The sequence below is a fragment of the Panthera leo genome, chromosome D1 (assembly GCF_018350215.1).
Source record: "Panthera leo isolate Ple1 chromosome D1, P.leo_Ple1_pat1.1, whole genome shotgun sequence".
In the NCBI taxonomy this organism is placed as follows: Eukaryota; Metazoa; Chordata; class Mammalia; order Carnivora; family Felidae; genus Panthera; species Panthera leo.
In genome coordinates this window covers 55253890-55278871 of record NC_056688.1, presented here as the reverse complement: position 1 = coordinate 55278871, position 24982 = coordinate 55253890, and the positions used below count along the sequence as shown (strand labels likewise).

At 54.7% G+C, this 24982-nt stretch overlaps 2 protein-coding genes across 2 annotated transcripts in view; one reads left to right on the top strand and one right to left on the bottom strand.

The window, feature by feature from the left end:
* The window catches only part of LOC122201192 (guanylate cyclase D-like), a 100852-nt gene extending 90441 nt beyond the window's left edge, over positions 1-10411 (bottom strand). Inside the window, exon 1 of the mRNA XM_042907123.1 lies at positions 10245-10411. Coding sequence (XP_042763057.1) covers positions 10245-10411 — 167 coding nt within the window. The remainder of the gene's footprint in view (positions 1-10244) is intronic.
* On the top strand, positions 10253-24539 carry TSKU (tsukushi, small leucine rich proteoglycan). The gene is made up of 2 exons (XM_042905006.1): positions 10253-10329; positions 22041-24539. Exon 2 carries the CDS (start codon positions 22049-22051, stop codon positions 23120-23122), a length of 1074 nt encoding a protein of 357 aa, XP_042760940.1. The 5' UTR covers positions 10253-10329; positions 22041-22048; the 3' UTR covers positions 23123-24539.
* Positions 24540-24982: the final 443 nt, after the last annotated feature.

Here is a 24982-nt window from a genome sequence, read left to right as displayed (position 1 = left end):
TTTCTTGCCCGCAACTGCATTACTCTCTGGTCTCAGCTCTGAGGGCAGGTGTCTGAACTGAGTCACCCTTATTATTCAAGAAGGCTTTACTGAACACCTACTTCTAAAACATATACTGTGAGGCACCTGGTTGGCTCAGTCAGTTGAGGGTCCAACTCTATCTCAGCTCGGGTCTTGATTTCAGGGTCGTGAGTTCAAGCCCCACATTGGGCCCCACACTCGTTGTGGAGCCCATTGAAAATTAAAAAAAAATTTTTTTTCAATTAAAAAAATTAAATTTTTATTGTGAAAGATTATTATTAATAGTAATAAACACTTACTGAGCAATTACTATGTGTCAGAATTGTGTGAACCACTTTATATAAGGGATTCCATTGAATCCCTGCCACCATCTTGCAAGGTAGTCATTTTCTTCGTTTTACAGAAAAGGAGTCTTTAAGGGGCTTAAAAGGAGAAGCAGGGCCAAAACTCAACCCCAGGTCCATGCGGCCTAACAGCTGAGCCCTTCCTCACTCTTTCTTGCTGTTCCCACCGTATTTTTTGATCTGTCCGTTTTCCCAGCAGCCTCCCTGCTCTGTCCATTTCCCAGGGCATGAGGCAGTGAGTGCCTAAGGCAGGCTATATCATGCAGTGGAAACAGCATGAGCCTCAGAAGCAGAGACCCGGGTTCAAACCCAGGCTCTTCCACTTGTGAGCTGACTGATTCGGGGCAAGTTGTTCTGACTGTCTGAGCCTCAGTTTCTTCATCTAAATTACAGAGATAATATGAAATCATGGATATGGCACTCAGCTCAGGCTCTGACCTAAATGCCTCTTTCCTTCTCTTCATCTCACACAGGGATATGAGAACCACTTTGTGCACGTGACCTTGCTCTGGTCATGTATGGAAGAATTACCTAGAACTTTCCGCTTATCTGGTAAACCCAGAATATAATCATCTGGCACCATCTGAAGGCCTGGAACATTGCTGCCTTCAGAAACCACAAGCATTGTTCCTATTGTTCTAGACCAAAGCAAATGCCTTCAGATGGTCTAGACCTAGGGAGGTTGAGAATTTAAGAAGAAGCCTGAAGAATCAGAGCCCAAAGGAGTGGATTCTAGTTGTGGTTCTGCCCCAACATGCTGTGTGACCCTGGACAAGCCCATACCTTCTCTGAGCCTTGGTTTCCCCATCTGTAAAATCCGGGCTTCTAAGGAAGTTCAGCCTGTCCTGACTGTAGAGAATTCCTCCTGAATGGTGCTTGTCCTCTCCCCCAGGCCCTAATCCTGAGCACTGACGTATGCCAGTCTAGGACAGAGAGGCTCTGTCCTCTGGGACCCCGGGAAAATAGGCCCAAAGCTGTCAGGTTGGGTAAAATAACCCGATCAAGGTCTCCCCATTGGAACCCCAGGATAGTTGTTTGGTTACAAAGAGACTCACTGAGGTCAGACAACACTACCTTCACCCACGTATCAGCAGGAGCAAGACGATGTGTATGCACACAGTTGGACTCCATGGTCCCACTGCTCGCACCCCTAGACTGTGCAGGCAGGGCCTCTTATCAGCACTTTATAAAAAATTAAATGGAAAGTCAGAGCGAGGGCTTCATCAACTTGCTTGAGATTACAGCTGGCACATGGTAGGACTGAAATATTCTCTGGTCCCATGCATCTACCTTCTGTGAATCCAATCATTACATCTCTATGATTCCAACGTCCTGTGACTCTGATCGTTAGCAGCCTGTGTTCCAAACATCTGGTTACTGTTCCTTCTGAACAATCGTGGTGTTTCTGTTTTGCTTCCAACACTCATTAAGTCTGAACGCCCATTCTTTCGGGGTGCCTGGATAGCTCAGTCGGTTAAGCATCTTGGCTGACTCTTGGTTTTGGCTCAGATCGTGATCTCACAGTTCACGGGTTCGAGCCCCACGTCAGTCTCCATGCTGACAGCACAGAGCCTGCTTGGGAATCTCTCTCTCCCTCTCTCTCTCTGCCCCTCCCTTGCTTGTGTTCTCATTCTCTCTCTCTCTCTCTCTCTCTCTCTCAAAATAAATAAATAAATAAATACACTGTAAAAGAAAGAAAGAAAGAAAGAAAGAAAGAAAGAAAGAAAGAAAGAAAAGCCCATTCTTTTACAAATACTCATTGAGTGCCCACTATGCGCTAGGCCCTGAGCTCAGGGCTAGGACACAGCAACAAACACAGTGGGATTTCTAGACCCACAAAGCTTATAGTCTAGGGGCAGAGAGGACAGGTGTGATCCAATTATGACGAAGTGTGGTAAAGGCCATGACCGAAGAGGCCGAGGATGCTGCAAAAGCACCGGGCCGAACTCAGGACCCACACGTAGTGGGCCAGAGACAGCTTCCTGAACAACAGTCAGCTAAGCTGTAACTGGAGGAAGCAGTGGGCTTTAGCCAGTGTTCCAGTGAGACAGAACAACAGGGGCAAAGGCTGGCGGGGGGTGGGGGTGGGGGACCTCATCCAAGGAACTGAAGACGGTTGCACATATCCAGAACTCAGAGGTACAGGTGAAAGGTGAGGCAGGAGAGAGAGAGGCTGGGGCCAGATAACACAGGCTTCTTTATGTCATGGTAAACATGGTAAGCTTCCTCCTAAAGCCATCAGGGTAGATTTCAAACCAAGTAGAGGCAAGATCAGTATTGCATTTGAAAAGAAACCCTCTGACTGTTCCAAAGAGCTTGGTCTGAAGGTGATGATATGCAGGCAGCGAGACCTCAAGGAGGTGATTTCCATGGTCTAGGCAAGAAATGCTGTCACCTCTCTCACTGGAACATTGGCTAGGCTCAGGTGATGTGAACAGAGAGAAGGGGACAGACAGAATTGAGAAGCTTAGGGATGCCCCGACCCCCGGGGACAAGGAAGAGGAGGGAGTCCGGGATGGGTACCAGGCTCCAGGCTTATACAGCTGGGTGGGCACCTTTCCGTAAGATGAGGATTCAGGAGGGGCAGGTTTGGGTGGGAGCAAAGCTCTGAATGAAGTAAACGAAGTGTAAGGCCTATAGGACTGCCTAGTGAAGAGGATGAGCAGGCAGATTGGCCAGAGAGGTCTGACAGAGGCTGACATGAGCAGCGCCACCAGAGACAGAACATTCTTCAGCATCGGGCAGTAGCAACTGAAGGCATGGGGCAGGGAAGGGGTGAGCCACCCAGGAAACCCTGCAGAGTGAGAGGCATAGGGGATGCAGGACAGAGCCTGGGGAACCATAGGGCTGGGAACCAAGGGGGAGCCAGCAAAGGAGAGCAAGAAGGAGCAGCTTGTGGTAGGAGACAACGTGAGGGGGGAAGCCAAGGAGAAAGACAGTCTGCTATGACAAATGTCACATGGTGAGAGTTGGTGAGCCACTGTCAGCAGCTTAGCAGTGGCAAGGACCAGTTTGTGGTTTTCTAAAGGGATGAATGGGAGTGAGAAAGTCGAAACAATGAATCTAGACTGTCATTTAAGAAGCGTAACTGATGCTGGGGCGCCTGGGTGGCTCAGTCGGTTGAGCGGCCGACTTCGGCTCAGGTCATGATCTCGCGGTCTGTGAGTTCGAGCCCCGCGTCGGGCTCTGTGCTCACAGCTCAGAGCCTGGAGCATGTTTCAGATTCTGTGTCTCCCTCTCTCTGACCCTCCCCTGTTCATGCTCTGTCTCTCCCTGTCTCAAAAATAAATAAAACGTTAAAAAAAAAAAATTAAAAAAAAAAAAAAAAGAAGCGTAACTGATGCAAGCTGGGATCTTCCGTAAATGCTCAGCAAATATTTCTAAGTGAATGCATCAGTCAGAGAGATGGCTGTGGGAGGCATTCTCTGGTTTTCTTGGCTGGTTTGACTTAAACACCAGAGATACTAAAACAGAGGTTCTCAAACTTCCCATTTTAACTTGGTGGGATGAGAAATCATTTTCTGGGTTATGTCCACCTTTGTTATAGCGAATAGAATAGAATAGAATAGAATAGAATAGAATAGAATAGAATAGAGAACATCAGAGCATACTACCTGTGGCAAGGGTAAGTATTGTTCTGTCAAACTTTTGTTTCTGTACCAGTGTCCCTGGTTGCGTGATACTATGCCTTTCTTACTATAGGCTGTCATTTAAAAAAAAAGTCTGAGGGGTGCCGGAGTGGCTCAGTTGGTTGAGCACCCAACTTCGGCTCAGGTCATGATCTTGCAGTTGACAAGTTGGAGCCCCACGTTGGGCTCTGTGCTGACAGCTCAGAGCCTGGAACCTGCTTTGCATTCTGTGTCTCCCTCTCTTTCTGCGCCTCCCCCGCTCATGATCTGTCTCTGTCTCAAAAACAAATAAACATTAGAAAAAAAATTTTTTTTAAGTCTGAAAACCTCTTGATAGAACAGGTTTGCTTATGGATAGGAATGATTCCAATGTTCTCTGGCAGTCAACTTGTGTGGGGGTAGCATTCTGTAGTCTGTTTGTCCTGGGACAGAAGGTAATAAATTGAGCACACGGCCCTTTGCACGCAATAATGTAATCATGTAACCCAAGCCTGATAACAAAGGTCCCCCGAGTTCACTGGCCCTCAAGGACTGGACCTAGTCAGGAAGTCTTCTGCACGATGGTGTAAATGAGACATCTTCCCTATAGAGGGCGCTGTAGTGAGGGGCCAAGGAGACACTGGCCGGACTGACTTTGCCAGCTGGTAATGGCCCTGCAAATATATTGTTATTAATAAGCTGCTCTTGCCCAGGTCAGTTGGTGACAAGGCCAGGACTGGAATCCCACATCTTGACCTCCAGACAGGGGCTTTTGCCTGCTGAGGGTAGTGGTAGGATACAATCTTGGGCCTCTTTGCAAGCCAGGGTCTCCTGCTGAGAGGGCCAACCAGAGATCCAGGGGGCCAACAGAGGGAGCCTCCCTCTCTACTTTGTCTCCCTCCCCACTCCCTAGGCCAAAGCCACCTTCCTTCCATTTTTTTCTCTGCATCTGGAAAACAAATCATCGTGCTTACCGAACTTTCCACACCCCACACTGTGTTCTCCGGGGCCATCCAATCAGGCTCCTGCTTCAGTTTCCCTGTCGATTTTTACAAACGCTTGTCCTATGCTGTAGAATGAATAAATAAATCATAATAGTAGTAGCCAACATTCAGCAAGTGCTCGCTATATTCCAGACACTGTTCTACACATTCTGCATGGATTCATTTTAATTCTTACAATAACCTTTGAGGTAGGGACTATTTTTCTCACTTTACCGATCAGAAATGTAAGGCAGGGGCTCCTGGCTGGCCTATTCAGTGAAGCATGCTACTTTTTTTTTTTTTTTTAAGTTTATTTGAGAGAGAGCAAGCGTGAGAGCGGGAGAGGCAGAGAGAGAGAGGGAGAGAGAGAGAAGGAGAAGCAGACCCCACACACTGTCAGCATGGATCCTGATGTTGGGCTCGATCCCATGAACCACAAGATCATGACCTGACCTGAGCTGAAATCAAGAGTCCACTGCTTAACTGACTGAGCACTCAGATGCCCCTGAAGCATGCTACTCTTTTTTTTTTTTTAATGTTTATTTATTCTTGAGAGAGATAGAGACAGGGCGTGAGTGGTGGAGGGACAGAGAGAGAGAGAGAGAGAGAGAGACACAGAATCTGAAGCAGGCTCCAGGCTCCGAGCTGTCAGCACAGAGCCCGATGCGGAGCTCGAACTCATGAACCTTGAGATCGTGACCTGAGCCCAAGTCAGAAGCTTAACCGACGGAGCCACCCAGGTGCCCCTGGAGCATGCTACTCTTGGTCCTGGGGTTGTAGATTTGAGCCCCATCTTGGGCGTAGAGATTACTTAAAAATAAAATCTTAGAAAAGAAGAAGAAATGTAAGGCACAGAGAAAAGTTTAAGAACTTGCCTACTGTGGAGCTGAGATTCACACCTCAGCAGTTTGGCCCCCAAGTTTGCACCTTGCTGTAGTGAGTAAGTGAATGAATGAACCACCTTGTTCATGACAGAGGTATCTTCACTGTCATGGAAGGACAGAGGAAGAACCCCCCAGGGATAAAGTGAAGGATTGGGAAAGTCAGGAGAGGTTCCCTGGAGGTGATACTTCAGCTGAATTCTGAGTAAGAGATGGGGTGGGCTAAGGGCCACTTCCGTAGGGGGGGACAGCAGGAACAAACACACGGAGGCAGTGAGCCACTGCCAGAACCTGCAGGGATCCCCAACAGTCGGGGGAGGTCGGGGCATCAAGTCGCAGCAGGGGGCAGGGTGGAGAGGGCCCCCCCCCCACCGCAAATAAGCACAAACCAAGTGCTTCCAGGCTCAAAGGAAGAGAAACTGTGGGGAATGAAAATGTCTTTGTGGAGGAGGCAGCAGGGCTTGGAAGACCACGAGGACTGCAGCTGGCAGACTGAGCCGAGAAAGTCATTCCAGGCAGGGGAAAAAGCATGGAGGTGGGAGAGTGGGAGAGAAATATTTAGGGAAGCATTTGATTTAGCAGGAGGAGAAGGGTGTTCATCGCACAGTGACTGCTGAGGCACCAGCAAAGCCCGTGCACAGAAGTCTGCAAAGGAAGGGCTGGAGTCATTTCAGAGCCAGTTTTAAACTCTGTGTGCCCCTGGACGTGTCACTTCTGGGTCTCAGTTTCCACACCCGTAAAATGGAGATGAGAGACTACCTAAGGAGTTTGCTTAGAGGTGTAGACATGAGAATGTGTGTGGAAGGACTCTGCAAACTCTAAGGAAGTTCTGCCATGACCCCCAGTCCCCGAACGGACATCAGAATCACCACACGAGCTTTTATTTTTTTTAATTTTTTTTTTTTTGAGAGACAGAGAGAGACAGCATGAGTGGGGGAGGATCAGAGAGACAGGGAGACACAGAATCCGAAGCAGGCTCCAGGCTCCGAGCTGTCAACACAGAGCCCGACGCGGGGCTCGAGCCCACAAACTGTGAGATCATGACCTGAGACAATGTCGGACGCCCAACCGACTGAGCCCCCCCCCAGGCGCCCCACCACACAAGCTTTTAAAAAACAGAGCATACCACAAGCCAACTCAGCTCTACGAAATCAGAGAGGGGGGCTAGGAAAGGCATCCTTTTTCTTCCAGCTCCTCTTTTCTATTATTTCCTCACATAGTCCTGATGCTCTATTAACTTTACATCTGCCAGCTTCGACAGCTGAAAAGAAGAAAATGCAGCAAGAAAAATAGTTAGAGATCTGGGACTTTCATGGAAATACATTGAATTTGGAGGTTTTTTCTGGTCAGGCCTTGATATCCATGATGAGAGAGAGAATCAATCTGGGTGGTTGTTACAGGGATTGAATGATACAATGACCTTTATTTTTTTTTTTTAACGTTTTTTAATTTATTTTTGAGACAGAGAGAGACAGAGCATGAACGGGGGAGGGTCAGAGAGAGAGGGAGACACAGAATCTGAAACAGGCTCCAGGCTCTGAGCGGTCAGCACAGAGCCCGACGCGGGGCTCGAAATCACGGACCGCGAGATCATGACCTGAGCCAAAGTCGGACGCTCAACCGACTGAGCCACCCAGGCGCCCCTACAATGACCTTTAAAGTATCTAGTCACAGTCCCTGGTATGTGATCACGGTCAGGATGACCCCAGAAGGGTGAAGAGAACGGAAGTGAGAGTGCATATGTATAAAGGGAGTGGCAACAGAATATAATGAAGGACCTACTTTACCTGGCAGAGGGCTTCTGGGGGAGGGGAATCTGAACAGAGACTTGAAAAATGTACAGGGGCTTCCCTCCCCCAGTTCCATGTAACTAGAGGACTAGAGCTTTAAATGTGTAAGAGGGAGTGGTCACAAAGGAGACTGAAGAGGTGGCGGTAAGGTGGGGGCATATCTCATGGGCCTTGAATGCCGAGCCAAGGAGTTTGGCTTTTGCCTTGGAAAGGTTCTAAGCAGACAAAATGTCATGATCAGTTTTGTGGATTTGCAGTTTAGGAATGCTATTTCTGCTGCAGTATAGACAGCAGACAAGGCTGCTGGACATTCCCTCTCCAAAGCCCTAGTTAGGAAAGATCAGGGGAATGATGAACGTGGGGAAGCTGCCTCCAGCCACCAACCAAGATGTGAAGAGCTGTTCATCACGTGTCTGTTAAGTGAAAAGCCCTTTAGGGGAGCCTGGAGGCTCCAGCCCAGCGGGTAGACCCTGCATACAAAGGGCAATGGGAGGTAGCATCCCCCTTCCCCCACCCCCTGCATTCCCTGGGAGTTGATTATTAATCTCCATTGCTCAAATGCTCAGCAGGAGCCTCACTCCGTAACTCCACATCAAGGAATGTGAGTCTCCAGGCCAGGGCAAAGGGGGATTCACCAAAAGAAAGCCCCCTCCCCCACAGGGAGGGGGGCCAGAAAGTCAGGTGACCATGCCCCTGTCCCCTCTCCTCCCAAGCCTGCTGGGCTTTCCAGACTCTACACCATCCCTGATGGGAGACTTCTAGGTATAACAATAATGACAATTAACAATACAGGATGGCGCTTCCTGTGAAGCCGACTGAAGTTTTACTAAGTTATCTTGTTTACTTCTCACAACAGCCTCTTTTACAGAACCTCAGAGAGTTAGGTAACTTGCCTAAGATTAGGCTACTTGCTGGCTAGCTTGGGTTGGAGCCTAAACCCAGTCCACCCTCAGGGCCCTCACCAAATGCTTTTTGGGGGTCTCCTCCCCCAGGCAGGGAGGAGGCTGTGGGAAGGGTCTGACTCCTCCTGAGGGCTCCGGGATGCACAGAGAATGATTAGGGGATGCAGAGTTGAATCTTAGTTGCCCATTAATTATAAGCTCCACTGTGAGGAGGTGACTGGATGCAAAGGAGCCTATGGTACAATTTCAAAGACTGATGCGAAGGGCTGGTTGGTCCCTCTGGCCTCCACTTCTGGCAGCTGGGTTTCTAACTCTGGGAGGACAATGGGCAGAGGAGAGGGGTGAGCTCTTCCTGTGCTGCACTGATAAGATGGGGCTCCCAGCCTTCTCCCTTCACCTCCCTAACCAGCAGGGACTGGGGGGTCTCAGCCCAGGTGAGTGGCGCCTTCAGGACCACACAGTGACTGGGTGCTGGGAGGACTTGCAAGAGTACTTTGTTCTCCGTGCAGCAGATTCAATTTTGCTGCCCTGAGGCCTCCTCTCCTCCTTCCCCATCTCTCTACGTGCCTCCCTCCTTCCCCAGACAGACAGACACACATATACACACAAGCCCAAGCAACTTTTTGTAATTAAAAAAAAAAAGTAATAAATAAGGATCAAAAAGACTGGGAGTGCGAGTCTGGGCCACTGCAGGGGGAACATTGCCCAGTCTCTGCACCCAGGGGCCCTCTCCAACAACAGAAAGTTCCTGGGAGGTCCAGGGTCAAGACCAAAACCTCCCTCAACCCCTGGCCCAGATACCTGGGGGGTGCCTAACAACCTCCCTCATCCCTGTCTAAGCCTGTAGACTGGGAGACTCAAACTCACCCTGTGCGCCAACCCCACATAGGGATTTCTCCCCCGACCCCCACTTTTAAAAGTTTTGGGTTGTTTTATGTCTTCCTGCCCTTACAACCATAAAAAGGGGTGAAGAGAGGATGGACTGCAGAGGGAGGAATAAACCGGTGCCTACTCACACACACAGTTTCCCTTCTTAGAAATCCAACCAGCAGTCCACGGTCCCCTTCAGAAAAAATTAGTCTGCTGCTTTCCTTCTCTCTCCCCAGGTTTTCTGCCTGAGCCTGTCTCTCTCCTCTCTGTGGGTTCGTCTTTCAGCCAGTCTTTCAGTTTCAGATTCCTGATGTACTTCTCACTAAAGTCTCTGGACCTCTTTTTCACTCATTAAAAAAAAAAACGGGGTTGAACTCGAGAAAAGGGGACCCTCACCCACCCAATCTCTTTCTTACCAACATCCCCCCACCCTCTGTCTTACACACACACACACACACACTCTCTCTCTCTCTCTCTCTGGCGACCTCCAGATGTTCCCGACCGTGCGGCCATCTGCTGAGGTTGCTCAGGCGCTCCGGGGGAGGGGGCAGGGATCCCGGTTGCAGGAAGCTGGGAGCCAGGCCGACTGGAGTGGGCGGGAGCTGCGTGCGCACTTTTGAGACGCTCCCTAGGGTGGAACCCGGGCTCGGCTCGGGCTCGGCAGGCGGGCGGGGGGCGGGGCGGGCGCGCGCCGGGAAAGCCGGCACTTTGGCGACACTCCCTAGGTCGCCAAGCTGCGGGCCCGAGCCGCCACTGGGCGCCTGGCAGGCGGGGCCGCGGGGCGGGGGGGTGGGGGGGGTGGGCTCCCAGAGGCGGGCGGGGGCCGGGGGGGGGGCGGGCCGCGCCGCGCGGAGAAAAGCGCCGGCCGAAGGGCCCGCGGCCGGGCCGCCTGGGTGAGCGCGCCGAGGCGGCTGAGGCACAGGCTACCAGGTGGGTGCGGGTCCCGGGTGGAGCGGGAGTCTGCGCTGCGGGAGAAGGTCCAGAGCCCACGACCCCAACCTCGCCGCCCCATCCGGCGGGCAGGCGGGCGGCGCTGGACTCTGGGGGCGGGCCCAGGGCCCCTCAACTTTTCGTGGACCCAGGGCGTCGGCAGCCGCTGCCGGACGCCCCGGCCTCGGCCGGGGTAGGGAGCCCGAACTAAGGGGAGAGGGCTTCCAGGAGACAAAGGCTCTGACCGGGGGCCGGCGCCTCTGGGGTCTTTGTGTGGACACGTGCATCACGCGTTTGTGGGTCTTTGTGGATTTGGATCCGGGGACGTGCATCTGCCTGCGCCTTTGTGTATTTGTGGCTTTGCGTAGCTGTTTGGTGCCTGTGTCCACGTTCTGTGGGCTAGCGTTTGGGTGTGGGTGGGCGCATCGTTGTGTGTCCGCGTACGTGGTCTGTGCCTGTCGACGTGTCTGGGTTGGGTGTCCGTGGAGTGTATGCGCGCCTAGATCCAGACACCGCCCCAGCTCCTCGCTCCCCTGCTGTCCACCGGGGCCCCAGACTTGACTTCAAACTTTTCTCCTGGTTCCTCGGGCAACAGCCCTGGTCCTCCTCCCCCTGCAGCCCGGGCAGGGGCGCTGGCAGCCCTCCCCTCCTTCACCTCCTGGGGTCCTTAGTGCTGCGAGGGGATAGGATGGGGGGGGGGGGGGGGTTGGTCAGTCGCGCTAGCGGACTGGCCCGGGGCTGGGAGGAGCGTGCCGGACGCCCCAGCCGAACCAGCTCGGACGAGAGAGGGAAGCGGCCAGTCCTGGGCCCCGGCGGGGGGCCGGAGACAGGAAAGGAGCCGGCAGCTGGGTTTGCCCGCCCTGATCTTCTCGGTGCGAGTGTATGTGACCGAGAGAGACGTGTCTGCTCGGCGGAGAGGCCGGCCCCAGCCCCCGGCTCCGCTTTGAGATCCGCTCTCCGCTGGCGTCCCGCCCCCGGGGGCTGGTGGGGGGACCAGCCCTCCGATCCTGTAGGTGAGGAGGCGACGGCTTCTGGGCTCCTGGGATCCGGGCGCGTCCGCGGCGCCGGCTCCAGTACCCTCAGCTGGCCTGCAGAGAGCAGGAACCGGGCACCTACTGGTTTCCGATGGGACGGCCACGGGCCCACAGTCCGGCTCTGGGCGAGTTGCTCAGCCTCTCGGAGTCACAGTCACCCTGTTGTGAGTGGGGGCGAGGAGCTGGAGGTGGGGATTACCTGCGCCGCGGGAACCCGCCTGAGAGCCTGCCGCCCACACTTGGCCGGGGCGAGGAGGTGACTCAGGAACTCTTCTCCCATCCTTCCTCCCTGCCTGCTCTACCCTTCAGAGAAGTCCAGACTTGCGGAGCCTAGGTCTGATAGTGAGGGAGGGCTCAGGGGTGGGACTCTGCTGGGCCTTTGATCCTGAGTGGCGAAGATAGTAGCCCTTACACTTTCACTCCCCTGCCCCCCTCACCCCCTACCCTGCACCAGTCTTTAACCTAGAATTTTACCAGATGCTGCAGATGTGAAGGAGGGCCACGACCCACTCACATAGGAAGGAGGCTACCGTGGGCGCTATCCGTTCCCCTAATGGGCTTCAGTTTACCTTCTGGAAAGGAAGGTGTTGACTTCTCCCCTCCCTTGCTGTTGTTGCTGACTGGTTGAGACCCCAGAACCTGGGGACACTTTGATGTTTAACACACACCTCCATTCTGACTTGAGAAGTTCCCAGGCACTAATTTGCTGTGTTGAATGAGGGGGAGGAGAGGTGTCTTTGAAGTTAGGGAGGGATGAAGTGAGGGGGGCCTGGAGCCCCTGCAGCCCTGGAAGGGAAGGCTGGAACTCCGCAGCCAGGGGAAGCCGGGGAATATGTCCAGGAAGCAGGAAGTGTCTCCCACTGAGGAACACCACTGCATGGCTCTGTGTTTTCTGATAACACAGACAGAGGTGGTCAACATTGTGGACTATCAGATGCAAGGTGTGTGTTTGGGGGGTGGGAATTGGACTTCAGCAGGAAGGGAAGGCAGGGGCCAAAGATGAGGGCCTTGAATGCCAGGCTTAGGAGCTGGAATTTGAACCTGTAGGTGGTAGAGAGCTGCCGGAGGGTTTAAGCAGGCATAATAGAGTGGGATTGGTAATTCTAAGGAAACTTCCTCTGGTTTGTGGGTGGTGTTGGAGACTGGGAGACCAGTCTGCAGGCAGAGTTAGTCAAGAACCTAGATTTTACCCCCACTCCATTGCTTCCTAGCCCTGTGGCCTCGGGCAGGTAACTTTACCTCTGGTTCTTAGTCTCCTCATCCTTCAAATGTGAATGGTAGTAATTCCCGTCTCACTGATCTGTTGTGTCAAGTGGCATAATGAATTACGTGTGCTAACAAAATGACACGAGGTTTGTAGTCTGCCTTACATTGTTGGATTGCACTGACAACAGAAGGCAGAGACAGCATCGACTGTGGTCCTAAACCTGATTTCACCACTTGGCGGGGCCCTCAGTCTCCTGGAAGCTTGAGCCAATTGTTGCCCTCACCAAGCAGGAGGAAGCTCTCTCTCATCTGCTCTATCCCCTTTCACCTGGCCAGGCCCCACACGGGAGACGAGCTGGACACAGATATGAAGATGGCCACAGACCACAAAGTGTGTCATACTTTGACAGGAGCTGCCCAGGGGCCATAGGAGCTTAGGAGGACCGCGACCTTTTGTTGGATGAGGGGCAGATTAGGCCTCACAGAGAAGGTGGCTTTGGACTTGAATGTGTGCATTTGCGTGGTAGACAAAGAAAAGAAGGACATCTCTGTCATCTTCATCACAGGGGACAACCTGTGCAAAGGTGTGGGGCCCTAGAAGCAAGATAGGCTTCTAGCGTGGCAAGCTCTCTTTGTGGGAGGGGTTTTAAGTGGGAGGGGTGGTGAGGGCCGATTCTTCTGTTGGGACTGTACTCCGACGCCCAGCAGGGCTGACAGTTGGAGGCAGGGGGCCAGGAATAAGGCTGTTGTAGCAGTCCAAGTCATGAGGCCTGCTGAGCCCGACCTGGGCAAGGCGAGGTAACTGCCTGGCTTGGGGGGATGAGAGAGGGGAAGATAGTGACCCACCTACCCAGGCATAGCCGCTGATTCTCCTTCTGTCCTCATTCCGCCACATGTGCGCCACAACTGTTTCAGCCTGCTTTGGCTCCTGCAACCTTTCCAAACCCCCTTCCCAATTCCCAGATAGATCCTGGTCAGCACTAGTGGCCCTGGTAGGGCCCTGGATGGTGCACTGGAAGAGAATCCAAGGCTTAAGGATGCATTTTGGATTCTTCTCTAAACCCTGCCACTGCCTCGCTTTCAGATCAGCTGGTGTCGAAGCTCCTTTTTCTTTCCTGGCCCCTGCAAGGTGTCACTGGGGGCAGGAACCCACACACAGTGAGCGCCAAAGCGTGCCAGGCCCGAGGCTGAGTTTTCATTTTACCTTGTGTAATCATCCCAGTGACCTGCTGGGAGCAATACTAGAATTCTCAAGCATGTTACAGATGAAAGCTCAGACTCAGGTGAGGGCACGTGCAAGCCTCCTAGCAGGAGAGGCCCTCTGGGGTTGGAGCCCGGTCTACCTGGCTGCAAAACCCATTCCTCTGCCCCGTACTGCCTCCTCGTGTGTCCACACATTCTGCGTTACACCGAAGGGAACTTGGCAAGCTTCAGGAAGAAGGTACGCTGCCTGGCGAAAATAGTATGGGGAGCCTGGCCCATCTCTCTGTAGATCATCCTCCTTAGGCAAGGTTGCTGGGCCTCCAGGGCCCACCTTCACCAGGGATAATGTCACCGAGGAGGCCAGGCTCTGGGTGTCAGAGTTCCTGGATCCTGAGTCCAGCCCCTGTCTTCACGGGCTGCGTGACTCTGGACAGATCACCAAACGTCTCTGGGTCTCTTTACGCAACTGCAGGATAGACACAGCGCTGTCTAACCTGCTGATCTTACAGAGTGCCTGAACAGCTAATAGTTGAGGCATTGGAAAGGTTGAGAGGTACTGTTCGGGGAAATAATAGTATTCTACATGCCTGGTATATCTTCATATAATACCGGCTCTGTGCCAGCTCCAGTGCTTCCTTAGCTCCAAGGACATAAAAATCAACCTGATCCCATCCCTACTCCCAGGAAGACAGACAGGTAAACGTAATTAGAGTCCAGCACGATCGGCTCTAGCCGTCACCCACACGGGCCTATTTGGAAGTAGAGTCACAGTGGCCTAAGGAAGGGTTTGGAGCTCAGACATCTGGATTCGAGACCTGGTTCTTCGACTGCCCAGCGGAACAGTGTCATCTCTTTGTCTGCAAAATAGGGACAGTAATCCCTACCTGCGGTCAAGGACGGTGATGAGGCCAAAGCGAGACGGTGACGTAGAAGAGTGTGGTGAGCTGACGTGTTTGTACAGATGTGCGGCATTAGCGATCGTGTCGGGAGAGCCAGCCCTCAAGGCTCTGGGAGTTTGGCCCTGAAATTCTTTTTGCCTTGCGTTTCCAGAGCTGACGAAGTGGCGGGGGTGGGGGAGGGGTGGGCAGGATGCTAATGGAATTTCCACCTGGGGATTTTGTTGGCATCATCTCAAGTGAGCTCATGGCAAAGGGAGCCCGGTGGGAGGCAGCTCAACATTGAGCAGCTGGTGGAGGCAAAAGTCTGCCTCAGGTGGGTGCTGGGGCCCTGGTCCAACCGAAGGTTCAGCCTCCTCCCCACCTCATCCCTGTGCCAGGAGCTCCCTCTTGCAGGTGTGGTGAGGAGCTGGCAAATCTTGGGGCCAGAAATGCTGTGGTGCAGCACCAGGGGCAGGCACGTGAGGCCAGGACGGCCCAAGCTAGAACCCCTAGCTCTACACAGGTCTCAGGGGAGGAGGGGAAGAGGGTTTGGGGCCTGGCCAGCCGATACCAGCGCACTGACCCAAGAACATTCGTACAACCGATCACAGACCTGCCAGGTGCCTGGCGCTGCACTGGGGACTTGGGTAGGGGGGAAAAAGGAGAATAACATGGTCATTGCCTTCTGGAATCTCAGTAAATCATCACCATCACCGTCTACCGTGCACTGGGGCACTTAGCATGAGGCAGACATTGAGCCAAATGTTTCACACGCCGTCCCTTAATGCTTTTACCAACCCTGTGTTGTTCTCCCTATTGGGGACACGGAGACTCAACCAGGCGAGTAGGTACAGGGCTGGACTTTCACCTGGGTCTGAATCCCGCAGTTGATCCTAAATTGCTGGGCCGTCCACTCACCCGACAGTATTTGCCGTGCCTGCCAGGCCTGGCTCTGACCCCGGTGGAGGTCTGGGGGGAAGGGATAAACAGGTGAAGATGGCAGAGTCAGGGTCCCAAGCTGGCAGCACTTCCAGTCGGGAGATGGGCAGGTAAAGAACAGTAGAGAACGTAGTCAGTGTGCATCCGGATGGACGATGTGAGAGGCCCAGGGAGGGAGAGGTGGCCCTGGGGGCCCCAGCGGACAGAACAGGCTTTGTTCCACTGGCGGGGCCAGGGCAGGCCAGGTGGGTGTGGGTGCGGGTGCAGCTGGCAGCGGTGAGGCATCGAGACCCAGGTCCTGCTCTGCCATTTCCTTGTTGTCACTGCCCACTCTGGGCCTCCGTTACCCGTGCGTTATCGTGGGGGACCCTCCAGTTCCCCAGCCCTGAATTCTCTGAATTTGAGGAAGCGTGACAGGGCCAGGAGTTGTCCAGAGGTCACCACCGTGGGTTCGGATCAAGATGGGGGCTCAGCTAGGGGAGGGAGGACGGTGGGGACAGCTGACAGATGCCCTGTGCCAGGGAGAACTGGATTTCTGCGGGTACAAGTAGAAGTTGGGAGGTTTTGGGGAAGGGGAGTGATGTGGGCAAAGCTGTTCTGGAGGCTCTCCTACCAGGGAGACCTACCTGGAGTCTGTTAGTAAATAGCCACACTGCTTAGTCTTTTGACCTCACAGGGCCATCAGCAGACTTTCCTAGTGTCACAGTGGGCGCACCAAGAGTAACTCATGGCCCCTGCCCGGAGGACCTTATGCTGTGTCCCCTGAACCCAGAGTGGGGAGTTTCTTTTTTTTTTTTTTGTTAATGTTTATTTATTTTTGAGAGACAGAGAGAGGCAGCATGAGCGGGGGAGGGGCAGAGAGAGAGAGAGAGAGACCCAGACCAAGGAGCAGGCTCCAGGCTCTGAGCCGTCGGCACAGAGCCCAACGCGGAGTTCAAACTCACAAGCCATGAGATCGTGACCTGAGCCGGCTCAACCGCTCAACCGACTGAGCCACCCAGGTGCCCCCAGAGTGTGTAGTTTCTAACCCCTCGTGTTCTGTAAGCTGGCTGACCAGTGTCTTTGATCCGCAGGTCGGGGTTTGGAAAAGAAGTGATACATCTTGGGCCAAAGATCCCTTTCCTCCCTCAGCTTCAATGGTGGCCCCCTGTCCGCCTCTCCCTTTCTCCCCAGGGTAGATCACAGGTCCCAAGAGGGAGACAGAGTTCATACTGTTACACAGATGAGAAAAGCAAGGCTCAAAGAAATAATGAAAACCATGAGGGTCACACAGGGAGTGGCAGACCTTGGCACTAGAGGCCTGGTCTTCTGGGTCCAAGACAAGCATTAGTGATCTTGTTCTGAGCTGGTCTCCCGTCCCCACGGCTGGTCTGTAAGCCTCATGAGGACAGGGGCCCTGGTACCCCCAACCCCCACCCAACATATACCTCACATGGCCTTGCCCAGCACGCCCTGCACTTCGTAGAGATTTAGTAAACGTTCCTGATAAGTTCTGGACTCCTGAAATGCTAGAGCTGCACTGTCTAGACTCAGCCTCTTACTGTGAAGCTAGAGAAGCTGAGGCCCAGAGGGGAGACGGGACCTATCCGCAGAGGGAACAGGCCAGGCAGAGCAGGGACTAAGGCAGGCGCCCCTGACTGTCCTCCAGGGTCTGTCTTGTCACCATGCACAGTTGTCCTCCCCTTCAGCCCCAGAGAGTGGTGAGAGGGATGGGGAGGGGCCTCGGCGGCCCTCTCTGGGGGCCCCTTCTACCGTGTAACCTAGGAGAGGCATCCACTGTTCATCTGTCAAGTCCTGGCCCTGTGGTCTCTGATCCTCACAGCAACCCCTCGAGGAAGGGCTTGCTGTCTCCATTTTCGGTGAGAAAACGGGCTCAGGGAGAGGGAGTCGCTTCCCAGAGTTGCCCAGTTTGGCACTGCTTCCCAGTGTTGGAGACTGCTTCCCAGTGTTGCAGCTCCTTCAAATCAGGGAACTGATCCCAGAATGCCAGTCTTTGTCTTCAGCCCCAACTCTGATCAGTGGGTAGAGCCCTCCTAGAGCACCGTGTCAGGAATAGCTCGGAGGCCCTGTGCAGGGCCCCGGGAAGCGGTGCTGTGATTGATTCGTGACCTCTGCAGTGGATAGGGCTATAGGTAAGATCAAAAGGCACCACCTTTCCATTATGTGGCCTCCACCCCCGGGGGCCCCATTTCTCTATAGGAACGTTCGATTTCACCTTCACAGTCCCCTCTGAGGCTGATAAGGACCATCATTTCCATCCCAGACTCATAGTCTAAGGAACTGGTCCAAAGATGTAAAATGACTTGCCTGGTTCACCCTGCAAATTAGTGTCCAAGGTTTCTGGCTGTGAAGGCCTTCTCTGCCCACGACGCTGAGGCTGGTGGTTTTTGTCAAGGGGAACTCCCATTACTCATCCCTTCCCAGAGCCAGCAGCGCTGTTGAGAAACTCGGGCCTCCCAGGAAAGAATCGCTCTTCCAGAGGGTGCCGATAAGAGCTTGGACACGTGTGATACGTGTGTGCCGAAGCAAGGAAGAAGAGAGATGGGGCAGCCCCCGCCCTCCGCTGGTGCCCACGCACCTGCTCCCTGTCTGTGGAGGAAGGCGGGGGAGCCCACACTGCATTCTCCCCATGTGCTAGGAAGGCTGCCAGGTGCCGCCCTGCCATCGTTTCATTTCGTCCCCATGATAGTCCCGGGAGGTGGCTATTAATATCTGCATTTTACAGATGAGGAGACTGAGGCTCAGAGATAGTAGCTACACAAGATCAGAGAAAGCAGAGATGGCCACGGGGCACTCTTTCAGGAGGCTTTGTTAGTATGTTTGCCAGTGTGTTGCATGCATTTTTTTACTGTAAGAGAGGAAATAGGGGTAGAAAAGGAGATTAAGCCATGCTTAAATCACTCAACGGTTCTACCATCTAAAGAGAAACTACTGTTGTATGGATAGATTTTCTTCTAGACTTTCCAAAATTAGGATCTGGGTGGTGGTTGTTGTTTTTAATGCATAGTTATAATTTTCCTAGACATGCAATTTATCCTTATGATACCTAGCATTATGGCATCAGCCCCCTCTGTGAAGCCGCAGGCTTTTCTGAGCATGACTTTTATGGACTTTGTAAGATCCCCAGGGGACTTCCTGAGTCTCAGCAGCCATCCTGAGCGGGCTGGGAAGCCCTAGGCCTGGAATGAGCAGACCAGAGCCTGAACGCCACCTCCTCATGGGGAATCCGTGGACAAGTCACTGCACACTGGGTCACGGCCGCCTCATCACTAAAGTGCCAGATTTCATGCCCTGCTCTGCCGCCCTCATGGCATCAAACGAGCAGAGGCCTTTTGTAAACTCTAGAGAGCTGTGCCCCTGGCAGGAATTTTCCTTATCTTCCCTCGGTCTCCTTCTGAGAAAGTTCTGCCTTCCCTTTGGCCCCTGAGCCTTTTGCTAAGGGCTTAGAGCAATAGTGGCAGACCCTAGCATCTCTGAGACATGCATACATGAGGCATCCCTCCCAGAGGGGACATCTCCTCAGAGCAGGACAAGGGCACTGACCCTCAAAGACCACCAACCCACACACCTCTGCCTTTGCCCCCTTCTGGGTCCACGTTGTAAGGCATCTCAGGGGTTTCTCCCTTCTTTCAACCTCCTAGGAGACCTCTGAGAGGCCTCTGGGCTCTCCTGTGACCTCATGAAAGCCCCAGAACCACTGAGTGGCAGCCAGAGGTGGCCTTACAACTCTCGCCACTTAGCTCTTCTCTTCTCAGCTAATACAGAAGTGCGTGTTCCACTTGAACCAAACCAGTTATAAGGTCACCGAGACCTGAATTCAGTTCCAGGCTCTGTCACCTTCCCTTTCGTGTCCTCGGTTTACTCTAAAATGGACACAAGATGCTGACCTCCTGGAGTGACCGCAGATGTGGGAGAGAATGTGAGTCCGGCACTAGCCCATAATGGGGACAGGCTCCGACTGTCCCCGTCAGCACTTTCCACTGCCAGTGTGAGGCCCGGAGCAGTGGCCCCTGTGCAGGGCTGAGCGCGGACCTTGTCTGGGCTGCCCTGGGAACACTGGCGAGCACAGTCATCCAGGTGGGTCTCGATCTGTGCTCCTGCTCCCTTTACGTCTGCTGTTGTGTCTCCAGCGGCCCAGGAATGACCACCTTGCATTCGTGCACAGCTCTTCACAGTTTACATTGCACTTTGGTGGGAGTTGAATCACCTGACCTGAGGAGGGCAGGGCAGGGATTATTGCCTGTGGTACAGAGGACAGGCTAAGGCCTGGGGAGGGCAGTAAGAGGCCCCTGCTCTGGAGGGAAGGTTTGGGCTGTGTCTGGGCTGCCGGTTACATAAGCAGGAGCTCACGAGGGGCCATCTGGCATTTAATAGGCACATTGTATAATCACCTTGGGGAACCAAAGCGCAATCTCAGGGCCATTGTGTGTGTGTGTGATGTTTGTTTAAACCCCAGGAAGGATGGGTATGGACAAATAGGCTTGGCAGGGAAGGTGGGGCTCTGAGTGGTAATGAACCCCTGTGGTGAGAAGCTCACCCAACAGAACAAAGGGGGCCTGGAGCAACTCAATGTTTTCCTTTTGGTTCCAGACACTGGAACACTCTGTCCTGCCTCAGTTGGGACAAAGTCCAGGATGCACCTGGGCCGGGTTTAATCCTCAAATTGGCCTCTACAAAAGAAAGGGGTGGGAGAGGAGAGGCCCACAGAGGGGGGCGGAGAGAAGAGCCCCACTTCTCGCTGTCCCTGTGCAGAGCCAGAGTGTGGATCAAATGACGGCCCCTTTAAAGTTTCATGTAGGGCTAGTAATGCTATCCCGCTTCTCCCTCCCCTTTACCCCCTCCCTGAAGGCCAGTAGGGGCAGGTGGGGAAGGGGAGACTGGGCAGGGGGGCAGAGCAGGGCCACGCCAGGTGAAGAGACCTGCTGGGGTGAGGCAGGGTGCCTTCTGTCTCCCGGGTGGAGTGGTCACTGTGTGGCAGGAGGGGGGGTGGGAACCACAGACTGTCCGGTTAGAGGCCTTCATTACTCAACCTTCTCTCTCATCCCCCTGTGAGCCCCTCCCCCAGCACCTCTGTCCATGGAGCTACGGTGGGTGTGAGCTCAGGCTCTGGGTCACACAGATGTGCGTGGGTGTGAGGAATGAAGGTGACAACACATGCAGGTCTGGCGTCGCTGGCAGCTGCTGTTAGAATCGTACAGGGAGGGAAACCGAAGCCAGGGGAGGGTAGTGGCTTGCGTCATGGCAAGTGGCAGTGGGGAGAGCGCCTCGTGGGCCTGTCTCCACTGGCCACCTGACCAGCCCTGCTTGAGGCAGCAGATGAAAATAGCGGAATTGGGGCTGAGCAGGCGTGGGTTCTAGTCCTGCCCTGCTTTTTACTAGTTTGGGATAAAACCCAGGTCCTCTCTGAGCCTCTAGTCCTTCTTCCAGATGAGGGAGTCAGCCCAGCTGCCTGCCCTGGGTTAAAGAAAGGGCCAAAGAGGCATAACAGCTATATCAGCTTTGGGTAGGGAGGGACAGGGCGGGGGGTGGGGGGGGGGGGGGCTTGGGACAAGTGTCCCCAGAGCCCACCTGGAAGTCTAGACACAGGGTCCCCAATTGGAATGAAGTATGATGCTTCTGGAGGACAGGCCAGGGAGAGGGCTTAGGACTGTGGACTCAGCTATTGTTACCCACAAGAGGGGTAAGGTGGGTAGTCAATGCAGGCCCCCCTTACAGCGCGAGACCTCCGTCTGAGCGGATGGAGTATGGGTCTCAGACGTGGTTCCAGCCACTGCCAAAGCACGACAGTGAGTCATGCCTCCCCTGTACTCCATCTAGTTCCATCCCCCTTACGTGTGGCCATGCATAGCTTTCTGAACCTTTGCATCTCAGTTCCGTCTTGGTGAAGTAGCTGCCTTGCGGTGTCTGTAATTGTGAAGGTTAAGTGGGGCCAGGCCGTGATGGCGGCTCATGGCGCACGCTCAGAGCTGGATAGAGCACCCTGACCCCTCCTCAGCAGGGCCTAGGGCAAGACCAGCCCATGGACCCTCGCCCATCAGAGCCGGAGGGGCCAGACCCATCTAGTCCAGGGGGTTTCCGGCAGGGTTCCTCAACATCTACGGCAGGGCTGGTAAGGAGGCCTGGAAAATTCCAAGTCCCCACCCTCATGTCAGCCAGAACATGCCCATTTTCCTCTGCTAATCTTTTTCTAAGAAAGCCTTCCGCTGCTTTCAGTTTACAATCCACCCACCTGGCCTTTTATCACACAGATGGAGAGACTGAGGCCAGAGAGGAATGGGGACCCGGAATTTTATGAGGAAGGGTGTTCGGGGAAAGCGTCCTGGGAGGACAGGACTGGTGGTGGCAACTTCCAGCTGGGCCTAGATACGCTGGCTCGTGTCTTACGTGGTAGGCCAGAACCACCTGGTGTGGGGTGCCTGCTGCCGTCCCTCACCTGTGGCTCTCCTTCCAGCCCCCACCATGCCGTGGCCCCTGCTGCTGCTCCCACTGCTGCTGCTGGCCGTGAGCGGGGCCCAGATGACCCGGCCATGCTTCCCCGGATGCCAGTGCGAGGTGGAGACCTTCGGCCTCTTCGACAGCTTCAGCCTGACACGCGTGGACTGCAGCGGCCTGGGCCCCCACATCGTGCCCGTGCCCATCCCTCTGGACACAGCCCACTTGGACCTGTCCTCCAACCGGCTGGAGACCGTGAACGAGTCGGTCCTGGCGGGGCCGGGCTATACCACGCTGGCAGGCCTGGATCTCAGCCACAACCTGCTCGCCAGCATCTCGCCCACCGCCTTCTCCCGCCTTCGCTACCTGGAGTCACTCGACATCAGCCACAATGGCCTGGCAGCTCTGCCGGCAGAGAGCTTCACCAGCTCGCCCCTGAGCGACGTGAACCTCAGCCACAACCGGCTCCGAGAGGTCTCGGTGTCTGCCTTCACGACCCACAGCCCGGGCCGGGCGCTGCACGTGGACCTCTCCCACAACCTCATCCACCGCCTGGTGCCCCACCCTGCAGGGGCCAGCCTGCCCGCACCCGCCATTCAGAGCCTGAACCTGGCCTGGAACCGGCTCCGCACCGTACCCGACCTCCGGGACTTGCCCCTGCGCTACCTGAGCCTGGATGGCAACCCGCTGGCTGCCGTTGGCCCGGGTGCCTTCAGGGGGCTGGCAGGCCTCACGCATCTGTCACTGGGCAGCCTGCAGGGGCTCCCCCAGCTGGCGCCCCATGGCTTCCGTGAGTTGCAAGGCTTGCAGGTCCTGGACCTTTCAGGCAACCCCAAGCTCAAGTGGGCGGGAGCTGAGGTATTCTCGGGCCTGGGCTCCCTGCAGGAGCTGGACCTGTCAGGCACGGGCCTGGTGCCTCTGCCTGAGATGCTGCTCGTCCACCTGCCAGCACTGCAGAGCATCAGCGTGGGCCAGGGCGTGCGGTGCCGGCGGCTAGTGCGGGAGGGCGCCTATCCTCGGCAGCCTGGCTCTAGCCCCAAGGTGGCCCTGCACTGCGTAGACCCCCGGGAAAGGGCTGCGGAGAGCCCCAACGCTTTGTGACAAACGGTGTGGCCCGGGGCCGTCTGACACACTGCTGCCCTGGGCTTCCTCAGGGCCTGGGTAATTTATATTTTCATGTGCCAATGCCAGGGGGCACCCTGCAGGCCTCTGTAGCAGCGCGGAAGAGAGCTGTGGACCTAGGGAGAGCTTTGGGGCTGGGGCCGACACCCAGGAGCAAAGTCTGGCCCCTCTGTCTGTGTTGCTCCCCAGACCATAAGTAGAAGGTCTTAGATGCCAAACCCAGACGGCAGTCCCCTGCCGTCCTTCCCCGTTTGTCCCCAAAGTGCCTTCCTTCAGGCCTGGGCCAACCTGACCTGTGACAGGGGGAGGGTGGAAGGGCGATACTGCTGCAGAAAAGAGGTCAGGCCCACGGCTGAGCATCCCCTTGGGCCCACGGTCCAGTCACTCAGGGGCGTGAGTTTCTTTTATGAGGTAGCCCCCGCTTTGCCCTGGGCCCATGAGGCCCACGTCATCCTTTTCTTTTCCTCTAGAACGCTGGGTAGAACCTTAGTCATAGAAGGGACTAGAGAAAAAAATCAAGTGCACCTCCTCATGTGACAGGTGGGGACACTGAAGTCCAGAGAGGGCAAATGGCTAATCTAAGGCACTAGAGCCATGGAGACGTAACCGGCCCCAGCATCCTGCCTCCCAGCGAGGCCTTTTGCACTTTTCTGTCTTCTCTAAATCATGCCCTCTGTCCCCTTCCTGGGCTCCCCCATCCTGCCATTTGTACCCTTTCCCTGTCGTCCCCAGGACAGGCAAGGGCCTCCGAGGTGGGACTCGGACCCGAGACCAGCTGTATGGCACAGGTTAAGTGAGTTCACCTCAGAGCCTCTGGAAGCTTCAGGCATGCCAGTCCCAGCCCTACCAGTTTCCCACTCTGCAGTGGGATCCTCCAGCGTTGAGACTGGAAATTCGTCCATTGACCCCTGCGGTACTGCCTCTAAGTGCAAGGAGTTGATGCAGTCCTGGAGCCCCAAGGGGCCTCCTGGACTCGTTCCCCACTGGCCCTGAGCCCAACAGCCTCTCTCACCCATCTTTGGGCAGGTGGCAGGTACCCCCATCAATGTTTATGCTCTCAGCTTCCCAGCCCTGGGCTCTTTCCTTTGTATTTGTTCTATAAAAGTTGTTGCCTTTGTAATGGACTGTTACTTCAACCACCCTTCCCCCCACCCCTGCCGGCAGGGGATGGAAACGTGTCATTTGTAAAAGAAGAAAAACGTTGCATTTGTTCACTTTTGTAATACTGTGTCCTGGGGTGTGCTGAGGGAGGAGGTGTTGGGGGGAAGCGATTGGGCATGAGGGGCATCAGGGGTCCCAAGGAGCCACCCACAGGACAAGGAGAGCTCTGTCCTCCCCCACTTAGCCCCACCCTACACCTAACTGATCCTTGATTTAATAAACACTATAAAGAGTCCATCTTTCCATCCTTGGACTAGCACCCTCCAACATGCTCTGGGCAGCCTGTTGTCCCGGAAAAGCCCCATCCCCTCTCGCAGGATTTGAAGAGTGAGCTGACCTGAGGGAGGGAGTTACTCGGGGGGTAACTGAAAGGAGTCGTTCCTTTCCCTGTGGCTTGCACCCCGTCCACCCTTCTCTCCCCTCTCCCTGCTGCCCCAACTCCATGAACTTGGCAGGCCCTCGCACACCTCTGCTTTTGCTCAGGCTGTCCCTCTGGGGCCTTGCCCTCCCCCCACCCCCCACATCCCTGCCTCTCAGCTCCTTCCCACCCTAATAGCGCCAGTTCTGGCCTCACCTCAGAAGCTTTCCCTAAGACCCCCTCCCCTCCCTCCCTCTGAGCTGCTTCAGTACTTTGTTCCTTCTTGGCACTTTGCCTGCTGTGGTACCCTAAATGCTGTT

Excerpts from the sequence above, each read along its gene's own strand:
- TSKU (XM_042905006.1), top strand. The coding sequence starts at position 22,049 with ATGCCGTGGCCCCTGCTGCTGCTCCCACTGCTGCTGCTGGCCGTGAGC.